The sequence below is a fragment of the Parambassis ranga genome, chromosome 20, assembly GCF_900634625.1.
Source record: "Parambassis ranga chromosome 20, fParRan2.1, whole genome shotgun sequence".
NCBI classification, from domain to species: Eukaryota; Metazoa; Chordata; class Actinopteri; family Ambassidae; genus Parambassis; species Parambassis ranga.
In genome coordinates, this window is record NC_041040.1 from 7308193 (window position 1) to 7328841 (window position 20649).

The 20649-nt window shown below is 43.5% G+C and overlaps 3 protein-coding genes across 3 annotated transcripts; 1 reads left to right on the top strand and 2 right to left on the bottom strand.

Moving 5' to 3' along the window:
- Positions 1-679: 679 nt before the first annotated feature.
- On the bottom strand, positions 680-9336 carry LOC114453113 (importin-4-like). The gene is made up of 30 exons (XM_028432784.1): positions 9074-9336; positions 8804-8890; positions 8656-8735; positions 8519-8560; positions 8287-8416; positions 8007-8186; positions 7773-7838; positions 7571-7672; positions 7267-7350; positions 6988-7146; positions 6815-6868; positions 6600-6709; positions 6405-6513; positions 6082-6211; positions 5900-6010; positions 5678-5791; positions 4672-4795; positions 4444-4555; positions 4239-4360; positions 4071-4148; positions 3908-3965; positions 3344-3449; positions 2941-3134; positions 2810-2860; positions 2585-2710; positions 2000-2226; positions 1785-1917; positions 1582-1686; positions 1167-1236; positions 680-1007 (listed from the first exon to the last, which is right to left on the bottom strand). The coding sequence occupies exons 1-30, from the start codon at positions 9137-9139 to the stop codon at positions 877-879; spliced, it is 3261 nt and encodes a 1086-aa protein (XP_028288585.1). The 5' UTR covers positions 9140-9336; the 3' UTR covers positions 680-876.
- Positions 9337-12341: 3005 nt separating this feature from the next.
- Positions 12342-14474, top strand: nanog (nanog homeobox). The gene is made up of 4 exons (XM_028432754.1): positions 12342-12839; positions 13085-13467; positions 13555-13698; positions 13927-14474. Exons 1-4 carry the CDS (start codon positions 12449-12451, stop codon positions 14308-14310), a joined length of 1302 nt encoding a protein of 433 aa, XP_028288555.1. The 5' UTR covers positions 12342-12448; the 3' UTR covers positions 14311-14474.
- A 230-nt stretch (positions 14475-14704) lies between these two features.
- tm9sf1 (transmembrane 9 superfamily member 1) lies at positions 14705-20553 on the bottom strand. Its single transcript, XM_028432724.1, has 9 exons — positions 20034-20553; positions 18931-19142; positions 18521-18652; positions 17969-18091; positions 17496-17854; positions 16708-16862; positions 16303-16488; positions 15931-16204; positions 14705-15796 (listed from the first exon to the last, which is right to left on the bottom strand). The coding sequence occupies exons 2-9, from the start codon at positions 19135-19137 to the stop codon at positions 15403-15405; spliced, it is 1830 nt and encodes a 609-aa protein (XP_028288525.1). The 5' UTR covers positions 19138-19142; positions 20034-20553; the 3' UTR covers positions 14705-15402.
- Positions 20554-20649: the final 96 nt, after the last annotated feature.

Genomic DNA, 20649 nt, shown 5'->3' on the forward strand with positions numbered 1-20649 from the left:
GTCGCAGACATATGCGGTTATTGAAAACGAAGCCATCAACAACACTTCCTTCATGCCCTTAACTCCCCCAAAGAAGCCAAGCACTGCATCTGTAAATAACACGAAGGGGAAGATCAGGGGCCGGGCAGCCTTCTCAGAGAGTCAGATGAATGCTCTTGTCCATCGCTTCAGTGTTCAGAGGTACCTCACCCCAGCCGAGATGAAGAACCTGGCGCAACAGACTTCTCTCTAGTAGCAAAATTAAATCCATCTTCAAAGACAATCCCACAGACATACTATTTAAAATGCATTTTTCTGGTTGTACTACTTTCACCCTGAACAGTCTGTGTATTTTATCTCATGCATCATAATAACATACCTAAACACACCTTGTGTATGTTTTAGAGGAGAACGGACTGACGCCTGTGCAGATGACCATGGCACTGGACGACCAGCAGCCTGACTTTAATGAGGATCAAGGTCAATGGGAGATCTGAGAAAGTCATCACCATCCAAAGCCCATTTTTTGTTGCAAGATGCAAGTTTGCATTTATTTAGAGGCTTCAAAGACTCATCACTTGCTCTTTGTACAGAATGAATGGCTTTACATTAACTGCACGGCAGAAAACGATTTGTAAAAAAATCTTTGTTAAATTGGATTGGAATGAAAACATGTATCATTGCTCCAAACTCTTGATAGAAAAGCCAGAAGTCTGTCCAAACAGTGGAAACATGGGACAGTGGCACAAACAGGAGGAAAACTAAACACAGGAACTCCTAAAATAATAAAATGTGTCTATAACAAAACAGCATGCACAGAAAGAAATAAATTAAAAGTTAATACTCAGAGGTGGAACTGCTCTGGCTGTCACTGGAGAATGAAAGGATGACTGTGAGTTATGAGGCAGTGATAACAGCACTGAGACTGGCCTGCTGCTGTGCAGGAAGTGAGGTCACAGCTGCTTGGAAGTCAGCACAGTGGTTTTGGGCTAAGTTCTTCATCAGTAAGACCAAAGTTTCCTGGGTGTCTGTAAGGGAGGAGAGGAATTATGAAAGAATACAAAAATATTAGTATGGGGGAACAGAATACTGATAAAGAGCACCAGGCAGGGATTGGCTGAGAACGCACAAGGAGCATTCAGTTAAAGAAGGTGCAGAGAGGCTGCCTGTCACAAAGAAATCTTTACCTTTGTCGACTTTCTTGTTTCCAATGATGTGACTAGATGCAGCGATGATGGGCTTCATTAAGTTCACAACCTGAAAGTGCAAGATTTTTTCAAAACATGATAATGATCACATGTGAAGTTTGTAATGTCTTGTTTAAATCAGCACAGTCCTGTAACCGTAATGTGTTTGATTTTACAATTCAGTAATACTGTTTAACATTAACAACATCTATTAAAGAAATAGAAGAAACTAGTCTGATTGTGGTCAGAATGTCTGAACACTGCTTTGGATTCATGCACTAAAATCTTCCTACAGGGCAGGAAACATGTCTAACATGAATCCCAACAGACAAAAAACTTCTCATACACATAGATACATGCATATCCTCTACATCAGAAGTTCTAATAACAGATGACCATTGCTTTTATATCATACCAGAGCAGGACTGTGTGTGTAGAGCATTGCCAGGCAGGTGTACACTGTCTTGTTCTCCGCCATGTCCTCTTTGAGTGGAAGATGGGTCACCAGAACAGGCACCACCTGTCAGTAAGCACAGCCTGTCATCTGACTGAAGTGTCTTCAATTCAAACTCTGGAGCTTTGTCCAAACTATGATTAATCAACTTGTAAAAGACAAACCTGCTCCAGAGGGACCGCATCCACATTACCCATGATCATCCTGCACAGGGCACCACACAGGTTGTCGATCACCCTGAGGTCTGACTCCTTGCTGAGCAGGTTGGAAAACACAGACAACATCATGGGATAGTCTCTGGAACCCACTTCGCTAAGGACCAGCTTTTCTCGCGTTCATTTATAATAATGCAGACAGAATGGTACAGACAGAAGGATACGATACAACAATGGGACCTGCTGCCTGAGCCAGGCATCCCAGGCCGAACACACTGTTGTTGCGAACTTCAGCGTCGCTGTCCTTTGCTCCAGCTACCAGCGTAGGAAGCAAGCGATTGGACAGTCTGCCGGCCATTCCACGGCCCCCAGGCACATTTATGAGGGCTTCGAGGATTTCTCCAATCGTACCCACGGCAAAGGATCGCTCTGCCACTGTGCATGTGGATTTCTACCAAAAACAGACAAACACATTACACCTTGCTGAATTCTACAAAAAAAGAAGCTTGTTTGCAGATACAGCAGAGTTTTCTGTGTTGAATCCTGTCCTGATGACACACTGAACCAGTCATTCGCTCGTGTCTGCCCTGCAAAACTGCTGACTGTGCAGGGTGCTTTGCCTCCAAAACAAAACATCCTTGTATCTACTAAAACGATCACATTTCCCAGCCACCTATCCCATTTTGTGCATTTAAGCCAGCCTCATTGAAACAGCTTGTAGTTTAATTTATACAAACTTCCTTTTTGTTGCACCTGCATCACTGAGAGTGATTAGTGGAAAGAGTTACATCATCACTGCACACACTCACAGCTTTGCCCATGATGAAAGGCAGCAGGTCGTTGAGGAAAGGGGCAAAGCTGTCTGCAGGAACAGACGAGGCCAACAAGGGGATTCCCTCCCCAGCAAACTTCAGGAGCATGGCATCATACTCTGCCTGAAACAGACAGCACACCAGCAGAAAGAACACTCCATAATTTATTCTTATATGGCAAGACATGACTCAGTCACTTATATGTAGTTTGATCTGTGGAACCTCTTGGTCTTCATCATCAGCTTCATCACCACCACTGTCCTGACAAACGGTCTGAGCAGAAAGACAATGTTAGAGGGTTTTCTAATGGAACTCTAAGCCAGCACACCTCTGTTAGTCATCCCCGTTCTCACCTTTTTTTTGAGCACATCCCGGAGGACGTAGCTGATGTCCTTAAGGCGGGATGGGTTTCTGAAAACCTCCTCCTTGCAGGTCTTGATGACTTTGTTCATGGATTTCAGAATACGCATTACAACCTGGTGCTCAGGCTCTTTTCGCACCGTTTCCACAAAGCAAGGAAATACAACGTCCAGTAATTTCAACAGGGCTGCATGGGGGACACAAGAATTAGGATTAGGAATAGTAAAAAAGAAACAATGACACAAGTTGGCTGGACTCCACCTTAGTAGCTGCATTGGGGTGTAATCTTAAAATTTATAGCCTGTCTTTATAAAAGTGTTGTCCTATTTAATATGATTTTGATCGTTTACATCTCCTGCTACAGCAGAAAACAGCGCTGCCCATTCCCTGCATTACCCTGGTGGTTGGCCTCAGTGGGATTCTCCTTCCACACTTTGTGCTGTGCTCGACAAAATTGACCCATGGCTCCAAAAGCTGCCCTGCGGACATCCCTGTGAGGAAACTAGGCAGATAAGGGAAAATACAAGAAAGTATCAAGATGCAGCACAATGGGTAGTGCACACACACAAACGACAGGTTAATGGGGTCACAACTAGATAGACCATCCCACATTTGAAAGGCACTGGTTCAAGGTCTAGTGACAGCAAATAATTGCCCTTCTGAGGTATTTGTTTACAAAGACATCCATTGTGTATCAACACTAGGGAAGCTACTGCATTTTTTATGCAACACACAAGAGGAATGGCACAACAGATCATTTTAAAATTCACAAAACAGTTCCATCTGTGAAAACAACTTTTACACCTGACCTAAAAATGAAGACATGTGTGGCAACTAGAATTATCAATGTGCCTACAGCCATTTTCCTTCGTAACTTGATACAAACGTGCTGCGACACAAAGCGTCCTTCACAGGACATTAGTCAAACACTGGGCCTACCAGCCAGACAGAATGACTTACATTTCTCATCTCATACACCTGCTGGAAGCAGGACTCCAGGAAGGGCTGGAAGGCAACACTGTCAGAGGAAAAAAAAATTTCACACACTGTGACGCCAGAACGGTCATAGCCATGTAACACATTCTGATAAACTGATTAACTAATTGTTAAAATCCCACATTACCCAGAGTTGAAGGCAATTTCTCCCAATACGTAACAAGCATCACCCTTCTCATCAATGTAAGAGTTTTCCACACTGAACCTGAGAGGAGATATGTTTTATCAGGATGAGTGAACGCACTTTTGCCTAATAGGGACAGTAAATATAAATGTGTACATATGGGAGACCTACCCTGCAACATCTAAGGCATCTGTATCTGTCTCATCATCCAGAAATTCAACTTTATCTTCCTCATTGTCATCATTGTCATCATCATCCAGCAGGACAAATGTCTTGTCCTCTTCAAGGTGTGCCTGAGGGGAAAAGAAGACAATGCAAAGTGTAACAGAACATCTTTCATAATCTGTTGTAAGAGTGATATGTGTATGATTCACACCGTAATGCCTTCACTGGACTTGAGGGCCATCAGCATGACAGTGGTTATGGCAGAGAGGTGAGGATTTAGGCAGCCAGGACTGACTGCGGATACAGCGGAATATAGACAGTACCTGACAGAGGGGGGGAGGAAAGAGTTGCAGAAAGTCAGAGACTCGAGCAGTGTTAAAAACAGTGTTGTGGTTTAAACTTCTGGGTAACCGAAATGAAAACACAATGAGTTACACACGTGCAGCGCCTCAGGTCAGGATCATCGATGGTATCCATGAGGTTAAGGCCCAACTGAACACACTCTGCAGCAAGAGGACTGAAGACATCTGTGCCGATGGTATGGGCCAGCAAAGCGAGAGTATCTGAGAGTCACCACAAAACAGGAATGTAATCCATTCATTAGAGGGAAACTTCACTGTAATCCACGGAAATGTGTTACAAAATACAAAAATTGACTCTTTTCAGGTTCAAGCTGGATCCATACTCCATGAGAACAGAGAACTCCCTCCCCCCTGCAGACGTTACGCCCACAAAATGACTTCATTTTTTATCTCCGACCACCCGTTGTGCAGCGATCTCGTGCACAGGGTCCGGGCAGAACTTTTTCTCTCAAGGCTGTGCGTCAACCATGCTGTGATTGGTCGGAATTTATTGTGGGCGTGATGAATGTGGAGAAGCGCAAGAGCTTCAGGTGCAGAACACACAGACAGAAGGAGGAAGTACAGTGACGATGGACAGTTTAGATGAGCAGCTGGCAAACACGGCACACAGAGGAGTGTGTGTCCAAAAGGTGGCGATAAAAATTAATCCCAGTATTGATCACGGCGTTACAGCGGCTCGCGCACATTAAACACCGGGAGACGGGATGTATTATTGCAGACAGTCATCCACACGTTCACAGAGTTAAACTCACACAGACCAGAGGTCTGCTACAGTCAGCTGCACTGATATTCTATCTATTGTCATGCTGTACGCCCTCTTCCCTGAACATTATCAGCTCGTTAGGCCAGGTAACCACGACTGTGCACACAATTTACAATACAATCACATTGTCAACGTTTTGTGTGTGACGTGCGCTGCGTAGGAGGGCCGTATGAGGAGTTCTGCACACACACATCTCGCAGAGTATGGTACCTCCGTGCCGAAAAGAACTTTTTTTTTACTCTTACCACCCGTGGAGCGAGTTCTCTGTTCTCATGGAGTATGGAACAGCCTTTAGTTACAATATTGGGGTGTTTACGTACCCATGGACTGAATTTGCAGAGACCTCATCTCCTCAGTAGTCGTTGTCAAGAATCCTTTTAGGCTTTCAATAACTGGAGGGAAGTAGGGAACTAACAACTCCTTGGCAGCATAAGCTGATAATAAAGACAACGGGGATGGGGTCGCTTCAGTTTCAGATTTTTTACTATAAAGGTTTCTGCCAAAATAAGGTGGTAGATTTACTTTGTTGTGTAGAGGCTTACCTATAGAACCAATAGCAGACGCGGCTAGTTCTTCTATCCTGAGGTTGTCAGTGTTGAGAGCTGACAACATAGTGTCCATCAAAGTAGGCAGGTAGGGCTCAATATCAGCTCCTGTTTAGGCAAAGATATTCGTTTTTCTTTGTAAATAATTGTAAGGTGGTACATTTTTAAAAAGACCTTACCTAGATTTTCCATGAAGTTCTCAAGGGCATAAAAGGCCTTAGTGATGTGGCCAACCTTGGTCTTCTTCAGGGATGAAAGGTAGCCCAGAAGCAAAGGCATCAATTCTGCACAGTACTTACTCACATCAGGCTACGAAACAGAGAGAGAAAAACTGAGTAAACAGCAGAAAGTTCATAAATATATCTGTAGCATTTTTCAAAATAAAGGGTGCATATAAATACAGCCCCTAAGTCTCTAAATTATGACAGTATCCCAATACCAACAGATGCTTAAATAAAAATCAGTAAATCCTGAAAGAAACTGTACATAAGCCTCAAGTCACCTGCAAATGTTCAGAGAACTGTCTGAGAGCAAAAAGGCCAGCACTGCGCACCACCTGATTACTGTCAGAAAGACTCCGACATACTGCTTGCAGCACTGATGACAGCATCCTACCAAAGAAACACACAGACACCTTTTTTTTAACCTTTGGAAGTAACACACTCAAAGACAACTAAATGAATAAAAGACAACATACTTGGTGCGTATGTGGTCTGCACATCCTTCAGCCAGCACAGCAAGACACATAAGACCGCCTTTCTTCTGATATGGATCGTGATCGGCAAGGCAGGCTTGAGTGAGCGGCATCTATTGCACAATGCACAACACAATACATTCAAAAAGCAGCTATATGCACCAGGGTTCTTACACAGTGAACCTCCAATAGAAATAGTTCACAGGTAGATAACTTACTAGTTGTTGGAATAGTTTCTCTGGAGGCATGTGGAGCGCCATAGTATCAATAACCTGGAAACAGACAAGTCAAGTAGTTCAGTCTAACTTATATCTACATATGGATGTTAGAGTTTCAGCAAAGTACAAATTACTAAACAATAAACTAAAGCAACTGAAATATTCTTCCACACCTGAGCAGCAGAGTGTTTGGGATTTGCGTTGTCTATGTCATCTCCACTGTCATCTTCCTCCTGATCTTCTGGGTCCTGCTCACCAGGTGGGGGAGCTGCAGTCAGTACAGGGAAAATGGCCTGCAGGATGGGGCTTAGTAGCTTCTGCTTCAGCACCGTCTACAAAACAAGGCAAAAAAGACATTGAGCTTCAATTATCATCTATAAGTTAAAGATTCAACAAAAAATCCTGCAGAAGTTGTCTTGTTAGTAATTACAAACAGAACATGGGAACTTTACCTTGCTCTTAAGCTTGATGAGAGAGGCAATGCAAAAGAGTGCTTTCACTCTTAGAGAGTTACTCAAGGTGGTGTCACCGCCCACCTAAAGCAAACATATGCTGTCATTATCTCAGTTACAAAACGGAAAAAAAGTAGAGCACCAAACAAACAACCCTAATGTAAACTGTTTTTTTGATTGAGTCTATTTTATAATGTATATATCTTTTTCTTAACTTATCCCTTGCTATCTGTATGCCGTTGCAAAAATGCAATTTCCCCATTGTGGGACTAATAAAGGTTTCTCAATCTAATCTTAATCTTACCTCCAAGCAAAAACCAACAACATCAGCAACATGAGGAACAATGATGGACACCTCGCTCTCGATGAGCTCATTAAACACCTCCATGGCCTCACTGGCTTGGTCCTGTGCAGGCACAAATGATGATTAAGCAGGTCTGCTTCATTCATACCTTTAGACTAGACCATCAACATAAACAACAGTGATTTTAAAATACACAATCTACCTGATTGGCCTGGATGAGGTGTTTCAGAGCAACAATCAGACCTGGGATGATGGAACGCATCTGGTTCTGTTAGAAAAAAGTAAAGTAAAAGAAAGAATACATTTTAGGCCTTACACAATGACTGTTTTAACTTAATCTGCAATGTATTCATAGTAATATATTGACATGTGTAAATGTAATGGCTTAGAGATTTATATACTATCCAGACAGGCAACAGTAGCATTAGTGCCTCACCATCTCTTCAGTGCCGGTGAATGCAGTTATGGCTGTTAGGCTGAGGATACAATAGTACAAAGCTGTTGGATTGTCATGATCCTGCAGCACACTGCTGAACAGCTGTAGCAGCTGCTTGTAGTGATGCCTGAAGGACTCAGGATTGGACTCTATCACTTTGTTCAGCAGGAGGAGGCCAACCTGTTTGGACAAAAGAGTGCTGATGTTTCAGGATTACCATTAAAAAACAGGTAGAGTACTCAGACAGAAAAGAGTTCATAAGATTCCATAATCAGTGCACCTGTCTGTCACGAGGGTTGCTGCTCTTAGTGGCTTGATTGAGAAGCTGCAGCAGAGCAGGCCAGCTGTCTGGTGTCTCGTGTTTAACCATAACTGCACAGAGTTGGGACAGCGAGTGCTGGACTGTGTGCCTGCAAAGTACACAGATAGTTAAAGGACGCACTGTGCAGCAGCATATAATGTACAATATGACCAAAACCTGTGGGAACATTCAATCAAAGAAATGTGCTTACTCTGATTCCTGCATGCAGGCCTGCAACACCACTGCCTTGAGGCTACACGAATAAAGGAAATGTCACAATTATGATTAATTCAGCTTAATCTAAAAATAACCAGTAGGTGTGGTGGTATTTAAAAACACACAGCCTACCTCTCTCTGTCATTTGGGCTAATCTTATTCCAATGGTTCTTCACTCTCATCCTCAGCATCACTGCAGCCGACTGACGAATCTGGATCCAAGTCGTAAAGTGAAAGAACAGGTTTTGTTTCATCGACCTCATCTGCAGAAAATTCTTACCTGAGGGTTTTGTGATCCACTCATGACAGCACACAGGGCTGGTATAATGGCTGGGTCTTTAAAAGCCTGCTTCAGCTTGGCTGTGGCCTAAAACAGGACATAGACATCATCAGAAGTAGGATTTCAAGTAAACTTCATACAAGTTATGATAAAACATTAACGTTAACTCGGTTACGTTAGCTAGCTTAACTCGATAACGGTTACCGTTTTTTGTCTTTTTTCTGTTGTTAAACATCTGTCTAACTTTAACTAAGCCATGTGTGTTGTTACCTGCTGAATGACTGCGTTGTCAGGCTCTGTCAGCTGTGACAGTATTTGTTCAAGTTCTTCTGACATCTTCACAGACCAGAACGAATCGTCTTCTAACCGTTAATATTTCCAATAAACCCGGACAGATAAACGACCTTTTCTTTTGCGGTGTGGCTGCCTATGAAGGCTCCAGCTGTCAAACACATAAACACCGTCTCGCCGGGTTGAAGGTTTTAAGGATAATTATCGAGTTTTTAACGAAAATTAGCAAGAAAAAAAGACGGTGAGAAGTGACGGAGCTCAAGGATAGAAGTTGATTCGAGCCGCGAGCTCGCTTCGGATTGATTCGAGCCGCGAGCTCGCTTCGGACTGAACGCTCCAACAGCGAACACGCACGCGGGTGGTTAACGCAGACCTGGGCAAAGTACGGCCCGCGGGCTACACCCGGCCCGCTTGCGGCTTCAATGCGGGGTCCGGGGTGCGCGACTATGCTGAAATGTACGGTAAAGCGTACAGAAACTCCACGGCGCATTCAGATGTTACCGTGGTGCTGCAGCCGACATCGTCATCTACTCTTAAAAAGCACAGATCTTGCCCAACTTTCAGAGCTTTGGGATTAATACTTATTTACTTAATTATTTTTTAAGTGTGTTTCAACATACAACCAGCACACACCCAATGTATACATGTCCACACACAGAGAGGACACAGGAGTAAATGACAGCAAAAGATTCTTACAATGATGTAAATGTAACAGGAGCATATTTATAAAGGATACTTGACCTCAGCGGGTTTAGTTTGATGGAAAAACCCACAGCGCCCCCACAGGAGAGGAGGCAGCGGTGCAATCTGCTTAAATCTACAATTATTTAATTTTTTGATCATTTTCTTCCCCTAATGAATGACTCCAACATTAATGTGAATTGCTGTAGAATACATTAATTTAAGTGGAGATTAGGATCAAAATATTTATAAAAAATATTGACAATAATATATATAAATTATTTTTAGCTAACATATATTTTCATATTAAGGCTTGGATTTCTGCAAACACAACATTGCAAAAAAAAAAAAACAGTATTTAAATGTTGCAATACAGAAAATACTGAACGTGTTTCTTTTGCAAGTCATTCTATACTTTTACACTGTTCATTTTGCAGGCCAGACCTGTGATAGTCCAGTGTGTACACTGCCTCTAGCCTAATGACAACTGGGATAAGCTCAGAACTGATCTGAATTCACACAGTTGCCACATAAACAACAAAAGTGAGACTGTGGTCTTATATTTCACCAAAAAACCCTTTACTGAAAACACAGCTTTGATGAATAAGACTTAACTAAAAACCACAAACCAAAAACACATTTGACTTGGTGATATGGAATTAAAATCCATTAGAATAATGCATACTGCTTTAATTTGCAGTAACTGTTCCAGAACTTTCCAATGCCATACAGGGTATGTGCCTGTTCATCAAAGGCCAAGCTGTAATCCTCTCAGCACATACCAATGCAAATGTGTTGCACACCTGTACACCCAACCCCCTACATGCACCTACATCATCAATACAAGATCAGACACTCACACCCGGTCCAGCCTGAGATCAGTTAGAAATGCTAATGTGCCCATTAAACTCACTGTTGTCCCATAATTTCACTGCTAACTGGAATCATTACCATGCCAATGCAAGTTTGGAGCAGGAACACAAACAACACTTGGATGGTAATGCACAGGCTAATCTAAAGCATCTTTGTGAAAAGGTTTGCAAATGGGTGGAAAGCCTGTTTGTGTGGACATGTCTAACCCTCTGCACAAGGTGATGGGTTACAATGTACAAAAACAACATAGTTTTAAAATCATGCAAGAAGCACAAAGATCTGTATTAAATTAAATTAAATCCAAAAAAATCAAAAAACAAACAAACAGTAGCCTACACTGTGATGGAAATAATGCTGGCCAGTGAAACCCAGTCTCTATATTGCCCTGGCCAGGCGCTGTGTTTTTCTCCAACATAAATAGTTTAAAGACTATTAGGACCTAGATTAATGTAGCCTACTGATCTGGAACTGAGGCTCATGCAAATATTTGGTCATACATAGCTGGGACAGTCAACAGACTTAAGGTTTAAAAGGCACTCTGCTAATAATATTTACACTTTGGACAGCTGCTCCAATATTTAATGTGGCAATGAGGAGTAGGGTTGGGTGATTGGCAAAAACTCAATTGACTCTAAATCGCCACATTGTTCTAAAATGATACTGACAAATCATCAGTCAAGTTAACTACTTCATTCTAACAGGTTAAGCTGGTATGTAGTGCTTAGGCACAAACCTGCCACGTTTATTAGTTTGATTGCTGCTAGTCATCTCACAGAGGACATTCCGGGTCAACTTCCAAGTTTTTTTCAAAAAATTATAGTTTTTCAAATATTAAGCAATTTCGGTGAGAGAGCCCTTCAATGAGGGTCATCTGCCAAATGTAGCTCCTCCTACAAATTTCAAGCTACAGACAGACCATTTTAGTCTTAAAACGCTCATTAGATGCTGCTCTATCAAACTTGTATTCAGAATTTGTTTGCGCATGCCAGGCTCTCAAAGTTGGAGTGGTTTTTGAGGTTTCCTCTGCTGTTACCATGGTGACAGGCTGACCCACAGAGGCATACACATCAGCATTCAAAGCAATGCTTCAGCTGCAGCAATCAAACTTCTTCTATATGTTTTATCATAACTTGTATGAAGTTTACGTGAAATCCTACTTCTGATGATGTCTGTCCTGTTTTAGCCCACAGCCAAGCTGACGGCACGAATTTTCTGCAGATGAGATCGATGAAACAAAACCTGTTCTTTTACTTTACGGCTTGGATTCAGATTTGTGAGTCGGCTGCAGTGATGCTGAGGATGAAGATTAGCCCAAATGACAAAGAGAGGTAGGCAGAGGGCCTTTTTTACCTGTTCTATTTTTCTGGTAATTATCATCAGATGTTGACAATGCCGAACTGAATATTAAAGGTTATTTTTGCTGAGATATTCTCAGGCAGGTTTTGAGGAGACTGCCCTGCCTAGTCTGTTTTTTATTATTTTATTTTTGTTCAAAATGTTATTAACCAGAGTCAGAATCATGAATGCAAGTGTGGCTCTTGCAACTAAAGCCGAAGTGTACACAACAAGCTGACGTCATCGGTTTGTTTGGCGCCTGCGGTGCGTGTTGTGACGTGGGAACGCCCACACCCACACACCTCCATAAAACCAGGCCGTGTGAGGCTGCGCCAGTTTTTGGACTTTGATTGGCTCAGCTTGTCCTACCTGGACAGGTCATGTTTTTGTGAGCCGCAGCGGTTTTATGCTCGTTCTGCTCGGTTTTAAAGATATTTTTTAAATCTGTTTTGTCTCTACGAAAAAATGGCAGACTGGAAGAAGCAGTTCGGCTACAACTACTACGGCTTCTTTTATCCACAGGCAGCCGAACAAAACCACGAGAACTTCACCGGTTGGGGCGAAGCCGGTGTCACGGACATGACCAACTACAATGCCGGGGTTACACAGGCCTACTACGCCGCCGCCACCGCCGCTACAAGGGCCCGGGATGAGTCTCCGACCCACAGCCCGGAGCAGCATGTCGTGAACGGCCACGGTCACTACCAAGCTTCCGGGGTTGTCTATCTTGGTGATGCCGAAGCAGGCCGCTTGCTTCTGGCCGGGCCTCATCGGGATGCCTACAATGCCCGGGAGAAGGAGGTCGGAAGGGCCGGGAGCGATACAACAAGTGACTCCGAGACATACACCTCACCAGGTATGTGGTTAGCATAGTTAGCATAGTAGCTAACATTAATGCCAAACAGCATGGCGCTACTGCTTACATTGCCTGGTTGGGTGCCAGCTGCCGCTTGTAGCGATGAGGTCGAGCTCCATGTTGAGTTTCCTGTTATCCCGCCACTCACTTTCCTTGGCCAAAGCAAAGTGGCGACACCTAGCGACTAGATGGTGGAACCGTTTTCTCTGCTTCCATTGGGACTCACTTTGTCTCCCCTCACGCAGACTCCTGGAGTTCTGGCAGCAGCCGAGAGGGAAGTCTCCCCCAGGCAGACCCTGCTACATGGGCTGAGAAAGATCTTGACAAGGAGACGTGCAGCAGGAGCCCCGATGCCAGCGAGGAGGTCTCTAGCTCCCTTGTGGATGAGTCGCAGACATATGCGGTTATTGAAAATGAAGCCATCAACAACACTTCCTACATGCCCTTAACTCCCCTAAAGAAGCCAAGCACTGCATCTGTAAATAACACGAAGGGGAAGATCAGGGGCCGGGCAGCCTTCTCAGAGAGTCAGATGAATGCTCTTGTCCATCGCTTCAGTGTTCAGAGGTACCTCACCCCAGCCGAGATGAAGAACCTGGCGCAACTGACGGGGCTGACTTACAAACAGGTGAGCTATTTATTTATATTTAAAGCATATTGAATGATATGTGACCTTTTTCTGATCATTGATCTTGATCTTTTTTTTTCCCTAAAGGTGAAGACTTGGTTTCAGAATCGAAGGATGAAACTTAGAAGGCACCAAAAAGACACCAGCTGGGTTTCAGAGCGCTATTCTGTCGTCTATACGGACAGCCCAGTTCACGGTATATACAGCAATCTCCCCCCTCACATACCACCGGTAAGTAACAATATTTAAATCACGTATTTGCATAAACTTCACATGTCCTGCCCAGCTTTCTTTGTTAAATGATAACGAAGAAAAAGTGGTTCGGACATAGAGGAAGACGTCCATAATGGAGGCACAACCATAGTCTGGTTGTGACCTTAAAGGCGTGACGTAACACTGCCGAACAATATTAAAAGTAAACGTTTAAAGCTGAACTGTGTTTTTTTTCTCTCTCTCTAGTATCAGGGGGAAGCACGGCCCCAACTCAGGGAGCATTACAACCAGGATGGATGGAAGGAGGCGGCTTTTAAAAAGGCTGCTCCACAGAACCTGGCCTTCTATCTGGCTGCCATGGACAGTTCAGCGGGATCTGCCGGCTATCCCTCTTGGTCCCCCAGCTCAACCGGCCTGGCCAACAGACGCCCCGTGGGTGGCTGGTCCATGCCACCTGGTGTCAACCACTATGATTACAACCCCAGGGCATTTAGCTCCGCTAGTGGTACCACTATAAACAATGCTGGGCATAACACAAGCTTGGAAAGCAAAGACGGGGACCCTGTTACCAGCCAAAGCTCTTTGAACACAGCCGTAGTGCATAATGCCCAGCCAGTAGTCGACGTGTAAGCTTTTCTGTTGATAACATTTCTGAAGGCTGTGTGTACATATGCGTTGTTCATGCTCGTGTTAAAAAGTGTTTTACTTTTTTACCATGAATTTTTATTTTTATACACCGCTATTTAATGTTTGTGTGTGTTCTTTGCTCTTGGTGATACTAGATATGTCCATGTTGGAGGCATTCTTTGTATTTGGCATCTGTTGGTACTGAAGCAGAGCTGATGCACACGTTTCAAATGCTTTTTTTTCTATAAATACAGGGTTACTGTCAAACTGAGAAAATGTTTTTGTTTCATTTCAACTGGGTGTGTCAATATAACATAACACTGGGTGTATTTGGTAACATAATGATGGTGTGAGTTAACACAAAGGGAAGTCATGGGAGGGGGGGCTGTTTGCTGGCATTGTTGTAATAAAAAGCATTTTATTGAAAAGACCATATTTACATCAGAACCAAAATCGCAGTCAATGGTGACCATAGAATACAACATTGCTCCCATCACCAACGTGTTGCTCTTTAATCAAGGCATCGTCCTCCTTATCCTCTGCAGGGCCAACTCCAACTTAACAGGGCCAGTGCAAAAGAATGCTATATCTGAACAGGCTGCTTATGTATGGGGGGAATATAGTTGCAAGTGATGACACCTGCACTGCTGCATAATCAATCAGAACTACAGTACGAGTCAGCAGGTAAACAGTGTTATATGGGAAATAAAAACATGTAGCTCCTGCTCAGCCTTGGTAAGGTAACAGGACCAGAGCACATGATGCCACACTGCATCATAAACAACTCATTCACTCGTATCAATTTGCCATTCACACTTTATGGGATGCGATCATCCCTTTGTATACCATTTTATCCTTAAAACCAAGTTCTCTCCCCCAACTTGCCCATCATCTGTCCAGCCAACATTCCCTTTTACCAAAAATAACAGCTGCTTAAGTTCATTGAGTTCCTTTTCTTAAAGTCGCGGTAAAGGCCCCTGTTTCTCCTCCAATTAGGAGGTGCTTGTTTGTCGCATATGGGTGAAGAGGAGAATGTAGATTGTCCATGTGTGCTATGAGGAAATTGAACTGTATGTGTGTGTCCACATTTCACGTCTAGTCCATTTTGAGGCTACGGTAGATGTAGCGAATAAATGCCAGCGAGGCCCAGAATGACACACTCCCCAGCATCAGAGAGAAGACGAGTGCTGTCAGCAGAGAGTAGCCGAAGAACTCTGTGCTTTGCACCAGGCCACTCATAGAGGACCGGTTCCTGTAGTAGAAGACAGAGTAGACGAAGATGAAGAGGCCGGTGGACCCGGTGCTCAGCACACTCCGCCACCACCACCGGTAGTCCTCGCCTGACAGCAGGAAGTAGGTCAGTGCCACAGAAATGCAGGCGCCCACTGAGAGGAGGATGGCAAATACGCACAGCAGGATGCCATAGAGGGTGTAGTGTTCTCGTCCCCAAACAGTGGCAAAGATGTAGTAAAGCTCTACAGAGATGGCACTATGGGAAAGAATTGATGAAAAGCAGGTTTAGTGTGGGAATATTATTGCACTGTAAACGCTAAAAATAATAATCAGAAGTCTGACATATCAGTCAAGATGGCAAAAATCTATTTAAAGATCCAAACTGCTAACCTGAAGGGGAGGAAGCCCCCGATGGCCATGTGTACAACCGTGTGTTTGTACCAGGGCTGTGTGGGGATCTGCCGGGGGATGTTGCGAGTGCGGCATGGTGCCTGGAAGCTGCCCGCTCGGTTCTTTCCCACGATACCACCGATGACAGTGAGGGGGAATCCAACCAGAACCCAGGCACCCAGCAAGAGGAGCACGGTGGTGGCCGGCAGAGCCTGAGTGGAGCCGCTCCACCAGTGGACTGAGTTCACCACACTCCACGTGAGGAACAGAGGAGCTGTGGGAGTGAATGACCAAGTGAAAACAAGGAATGCATTACTTACAACAAAACTGTGTTATTATGAATTAGGAGCGGGTCATGTCGCTGAGACCCACCTGAGAACAGAGATGATGTGAGGATGATGTTCCACACCCAGCGCTGGCCATTGATCTGTGTGTAGAAACTGCACGAAACGTAGCCCGACACACAGCTGGTCAGGGCGTACAGGACGATGGCTGCGGAGTTGATGGCACCGTGGCGGTGCACGTTGAACATCCCCAGCAAAGCCATGACAATGATCCCTTAAACAATAAGGTTACATTCAGGTGATCATACTCCAACAAACATGTCCAGTTTCTTTTTGTGACGCCACTCTGGTGCTTAGCATGACTTGCTGCTATGGGTCAGTGGTGCCCAGAAAACCGGTCTGCTCCACTTTCAAACAGAACAATAGAAGTCCCAGATATTGCTCTAGAGTTCAGGCCTGTATTTGTTCAGGTTCAGCCATGTGTTTTGCTTACCTGTGGCAAGAGTAAGGAACTGAGCCCCAACTCCCAGTATAGCACACAACAGGCTTTTAAACGGTGGAAACCTGAAGACATCAGTGTGTATGATTTTCCAGCCATTGTCTCCTTGGTCCAGATCATCGCAGCCACCCTCTTCTTCCACGTTGTACCTGCAGGTAAGAGAACAGCATGTTTAGTAGTAGTCACTATTCAGTTTTAACTACTGCCTATCCAAAGGCTTCAGTACTATTATTCACATGCAGTCACAACCACTACAGCTGTGTCAGCCCAAGCATAGACTGCTACTCACAAAAAGCACACAGACAAATACACCAAGAAATAGCTGAAGAAGCAACTGAGGGTATTAAAATGGTCTAATCAAGAACTGCAGATATTTCCACTGAAGGAACAATCCAAGCTTCTAAAGCCAGAAGGTTTAATGACTTTTTTTCCACAGAAGACTACATCTATTCATAGTTTAAATCCAATTCCGACTATACCACAGTTATGTGTAGGCAGTGTTTCAAAGAGGATCATGTGCTGTCTCCAAAAATTGCCAAGAGTTTCCTGGGGGTGTGTTTTCTGGACACAGTTTCAGCAGAGATTAAATCTGATCTACAGTATTTAGGCAAACAGTTTGAAGGCTGGGACAGATAGTAAGCAGAGAACAGCTATAGGGTATATATTAAGTTTAATTTTATGTATTCCATATGATATTAAGACAATTGTTGGCTGCAAATATTTGATTTAGTATTCCAAACGCAACACATCAAGATCAGCCATCATCAACTGCTCTTACCGACCTGGCAAAGTCATTTTTAAGGACTCTCATGAGGATGATGATAACGAAGCCCAGCAGCAGCACCACCAGTACCAGCGAGTTAATGATGGACAGCCAGTGAATCTCCAGAGTTTTGGGGAAGAATGAGTAGTCTCGGAGTCGCTCACCCCTCCGGGAGTGAGGCAGAGTGGACTCAAACCAGCGCACACTGTAAGTGTGAGTAACAGTCAGACTTCCTCCACCAACCCCAACTCCGCCCACTGCTGCACCTGCCCCTTCCTCCAGGGGTACAGGCTTGACATCCTTCACTGAGACGTTGGCGAAGATCACCGAGTCGCCATTGTACTCAATGTTAAAGTCTAGATGAGTCCACAAGCCCACCTGACAGAAAAAAAGGATAGGTTGCAGATAATACGAATGACAAGTGGAGTCTGTGTAGTTCAGTTGGAACTTTGCATGAGCATAAAATTAATTTTCATTTTCACAAGTCTCTACCTTGTGGCTATGAGGCAGGAAGCCACTCTCCTCTATGTATCCCACAAACCCCCAGATTGGAATCTCATCCAGGACAAATTCAAAGTAGTACAACTCCTCGATGGCCTCACGTAGCTGATCCACCTACAAACCACACCCACAACCACAACCTGTTTATTTTAAACTTGTATAACACCACCAGGACAAAGGAAGCCTTTAAAAATGTACTTAACTAAACTAATAAGGAAATAATATAGTGGACAATTTACTTTACCACTGAGGCCCAGACAAGAACACAATTAAACGTTTGTAACAGACTTGCCGGGCAAAATCAGCCTCCTGCTCATAATCCAAGGTCAGGCATAAAGGGTGTAACAGCAAACATTAATAAAGTATAAGATCCTGATACAGAAGACACGGATGCCAGGAATAGAAGAGGAATAGAAGACTTTAGGGCAGTAAGAAAAGCTAGCAATATGCTGCAACAGAGCAGCATGTTGTTAAGCACCAATAATCATCCACACAACTTAAGTTTATTCTTTGGAAGATTAAAAAAAAATTCTTTGTGAATACCTGTTTCTCTGAAAGAGTGAGGTGGCAAAGAACCTTTTTGTCCACATTCTCCTTGAAACGGATATTATATAGAGACTCTGCCATTCTGTCACCATCTAACACCTCTCCCAGACTCAGAGACTTGTGATGCACCTGAAGAACAAGAAGTGTTACTGTGTGATTTGAAGGTTAATGCATTAGCATGAATTCTGTGAGCTACTGCCAGACTTCAACACTGCCATCTTACAGGTATTTCCTTTAATCCTTTACAGTCTTAATATAACAATATCGTAATGACCAGATAAAAATACAGTAAGAAATATGAGACATTATGACAACAATACAGTAGTGTCTACATTTAGTGTGACAAAAATAATCCCTAGTTTCTATGTGTGACCAAAAATACACAGTGACAGAAAACAAAGACTGACCTTGTCCGGCCTGCAAACAGGCAAGGTGTAGTAGTGATATGTCTCCTGGGGATTATGATAAGGCCCCACTTTGTTGACATAAAGAGTCACATTGTCACCCTGCTTGTAGCCCACTGCCCAGCCTGAGAGCAAGCCCAGGATCAGGACACAGTGCGGCACCATCGTTCTCTGACAGCTACCTGGCTGGTGTCCTGTTCCACGGTGCATAACTCCTGTTTCAAAGATGGACAGTTCATTTGTTTATGTTAGATAGGGGTGCTTCAAACTTGTCTGTGTTATCAGTGTGGCTCTCCTTTCAGGTGATAAAAAGGGTCTATGCCCAGCTCAAAGCCAAAAATGCATGGTTTTAATTTCTCCGTTATGCATTTGTGAGAAATTAAGATACACTATGTTGCCCAGAGATGTTGTTCTAGTATATCTGTGTCTGGCATGTATGCATCCGCAGTTGCCAGAGTGAATATGATGCCACACATTTCAAAATGTATTCTAAACGTATTTTGCACACATACTTGACTTTCTTTTTTTTTTTTTTTTTTTTTTTTCACCCCATTTTGCAATAAAAAAATGCCAGATTAACATTTAAGGATACAATAGCAGCATGTTGGCAAATGCATACTAATGTTTTACATCAAAAGTCATGATACATGTCTTATAACCTTAGTGGGGATATTATAGAAGAAGAATTCAGAAGGCTGCTCTATAGTGATCACTGTACAGTTAATACATCCATTATGTCCTTATCAATCACTATCATCAGCATCTGGTTGTGATGTATTCAGAACTTTTGACACATTTTTTTGATAATTTTATGTGATTTGTCAAGAGCTCACCAACTTTAACTGGTCAAATAATAGCAACATGACATGACAGGACAGTCATGGCAGTAAAAAATACAAGTGAGATAATAACACAATTACTTTATTCTCAGCAAGGTAAAACACAGTGTACATCATAAAAAGATCCCTCACTGATTCATAAGACAATAACTGATCTACATTCACGTCACTCTCTGACAGTAGATTAGATTGTCGTGGATGTAGATGCACATTTTGACCAAGCTAATCACTACAGATAACAAAGTTAGCATGTTTGCTTTACCTCACCTTGCACTATCGCGTCACTTCAACCCCGATGCTGCAGCAGATCCAACAAAACCTGTCTGTCTGCCGGATTCCTTGGACTCCAGGCCCCGGCCGTCTCCTCTCTGCTCCGGTATGCACCGACAGAGGAGCTTCTCAACGTAAAGATTTAGCGTTTCAGCGAAACATTTTGGAAATCCTCGATGCACATTCTTTGCGTTTTATGAATTATAACCGTCCATATCCGGGTACATTAAGTACTTTCACTGCACATGAGGCAATGTGGAAGGAGTCTGACTCCACGTCACCTTAAAAAATAAAAAATAACGACGACTCGGTTGAGTTTTTCCGGAGTGGGCGGAGAAAAAAAACACACCTGCAACGTTACCGGATATTCTCAGCTAATAATATTTCACCGTCACAGGCAATTTGAAACCAACGTGGTTTATTTGCGTGCTCTAACACCGCAGAAACCCGCAATTTAATCGCTTACAGCCCGTAGCTTGGCGACTATTATTTTTCTGTATTGACCGGATTTCCTGCAACCTCATGAACCAATCGAATGTCCTTGCATGACTTCCGTGTTGTAAATCAGGCCAGTTTAATCAAGCCTGCACTATCGATGAGTGAGCCCCGAATG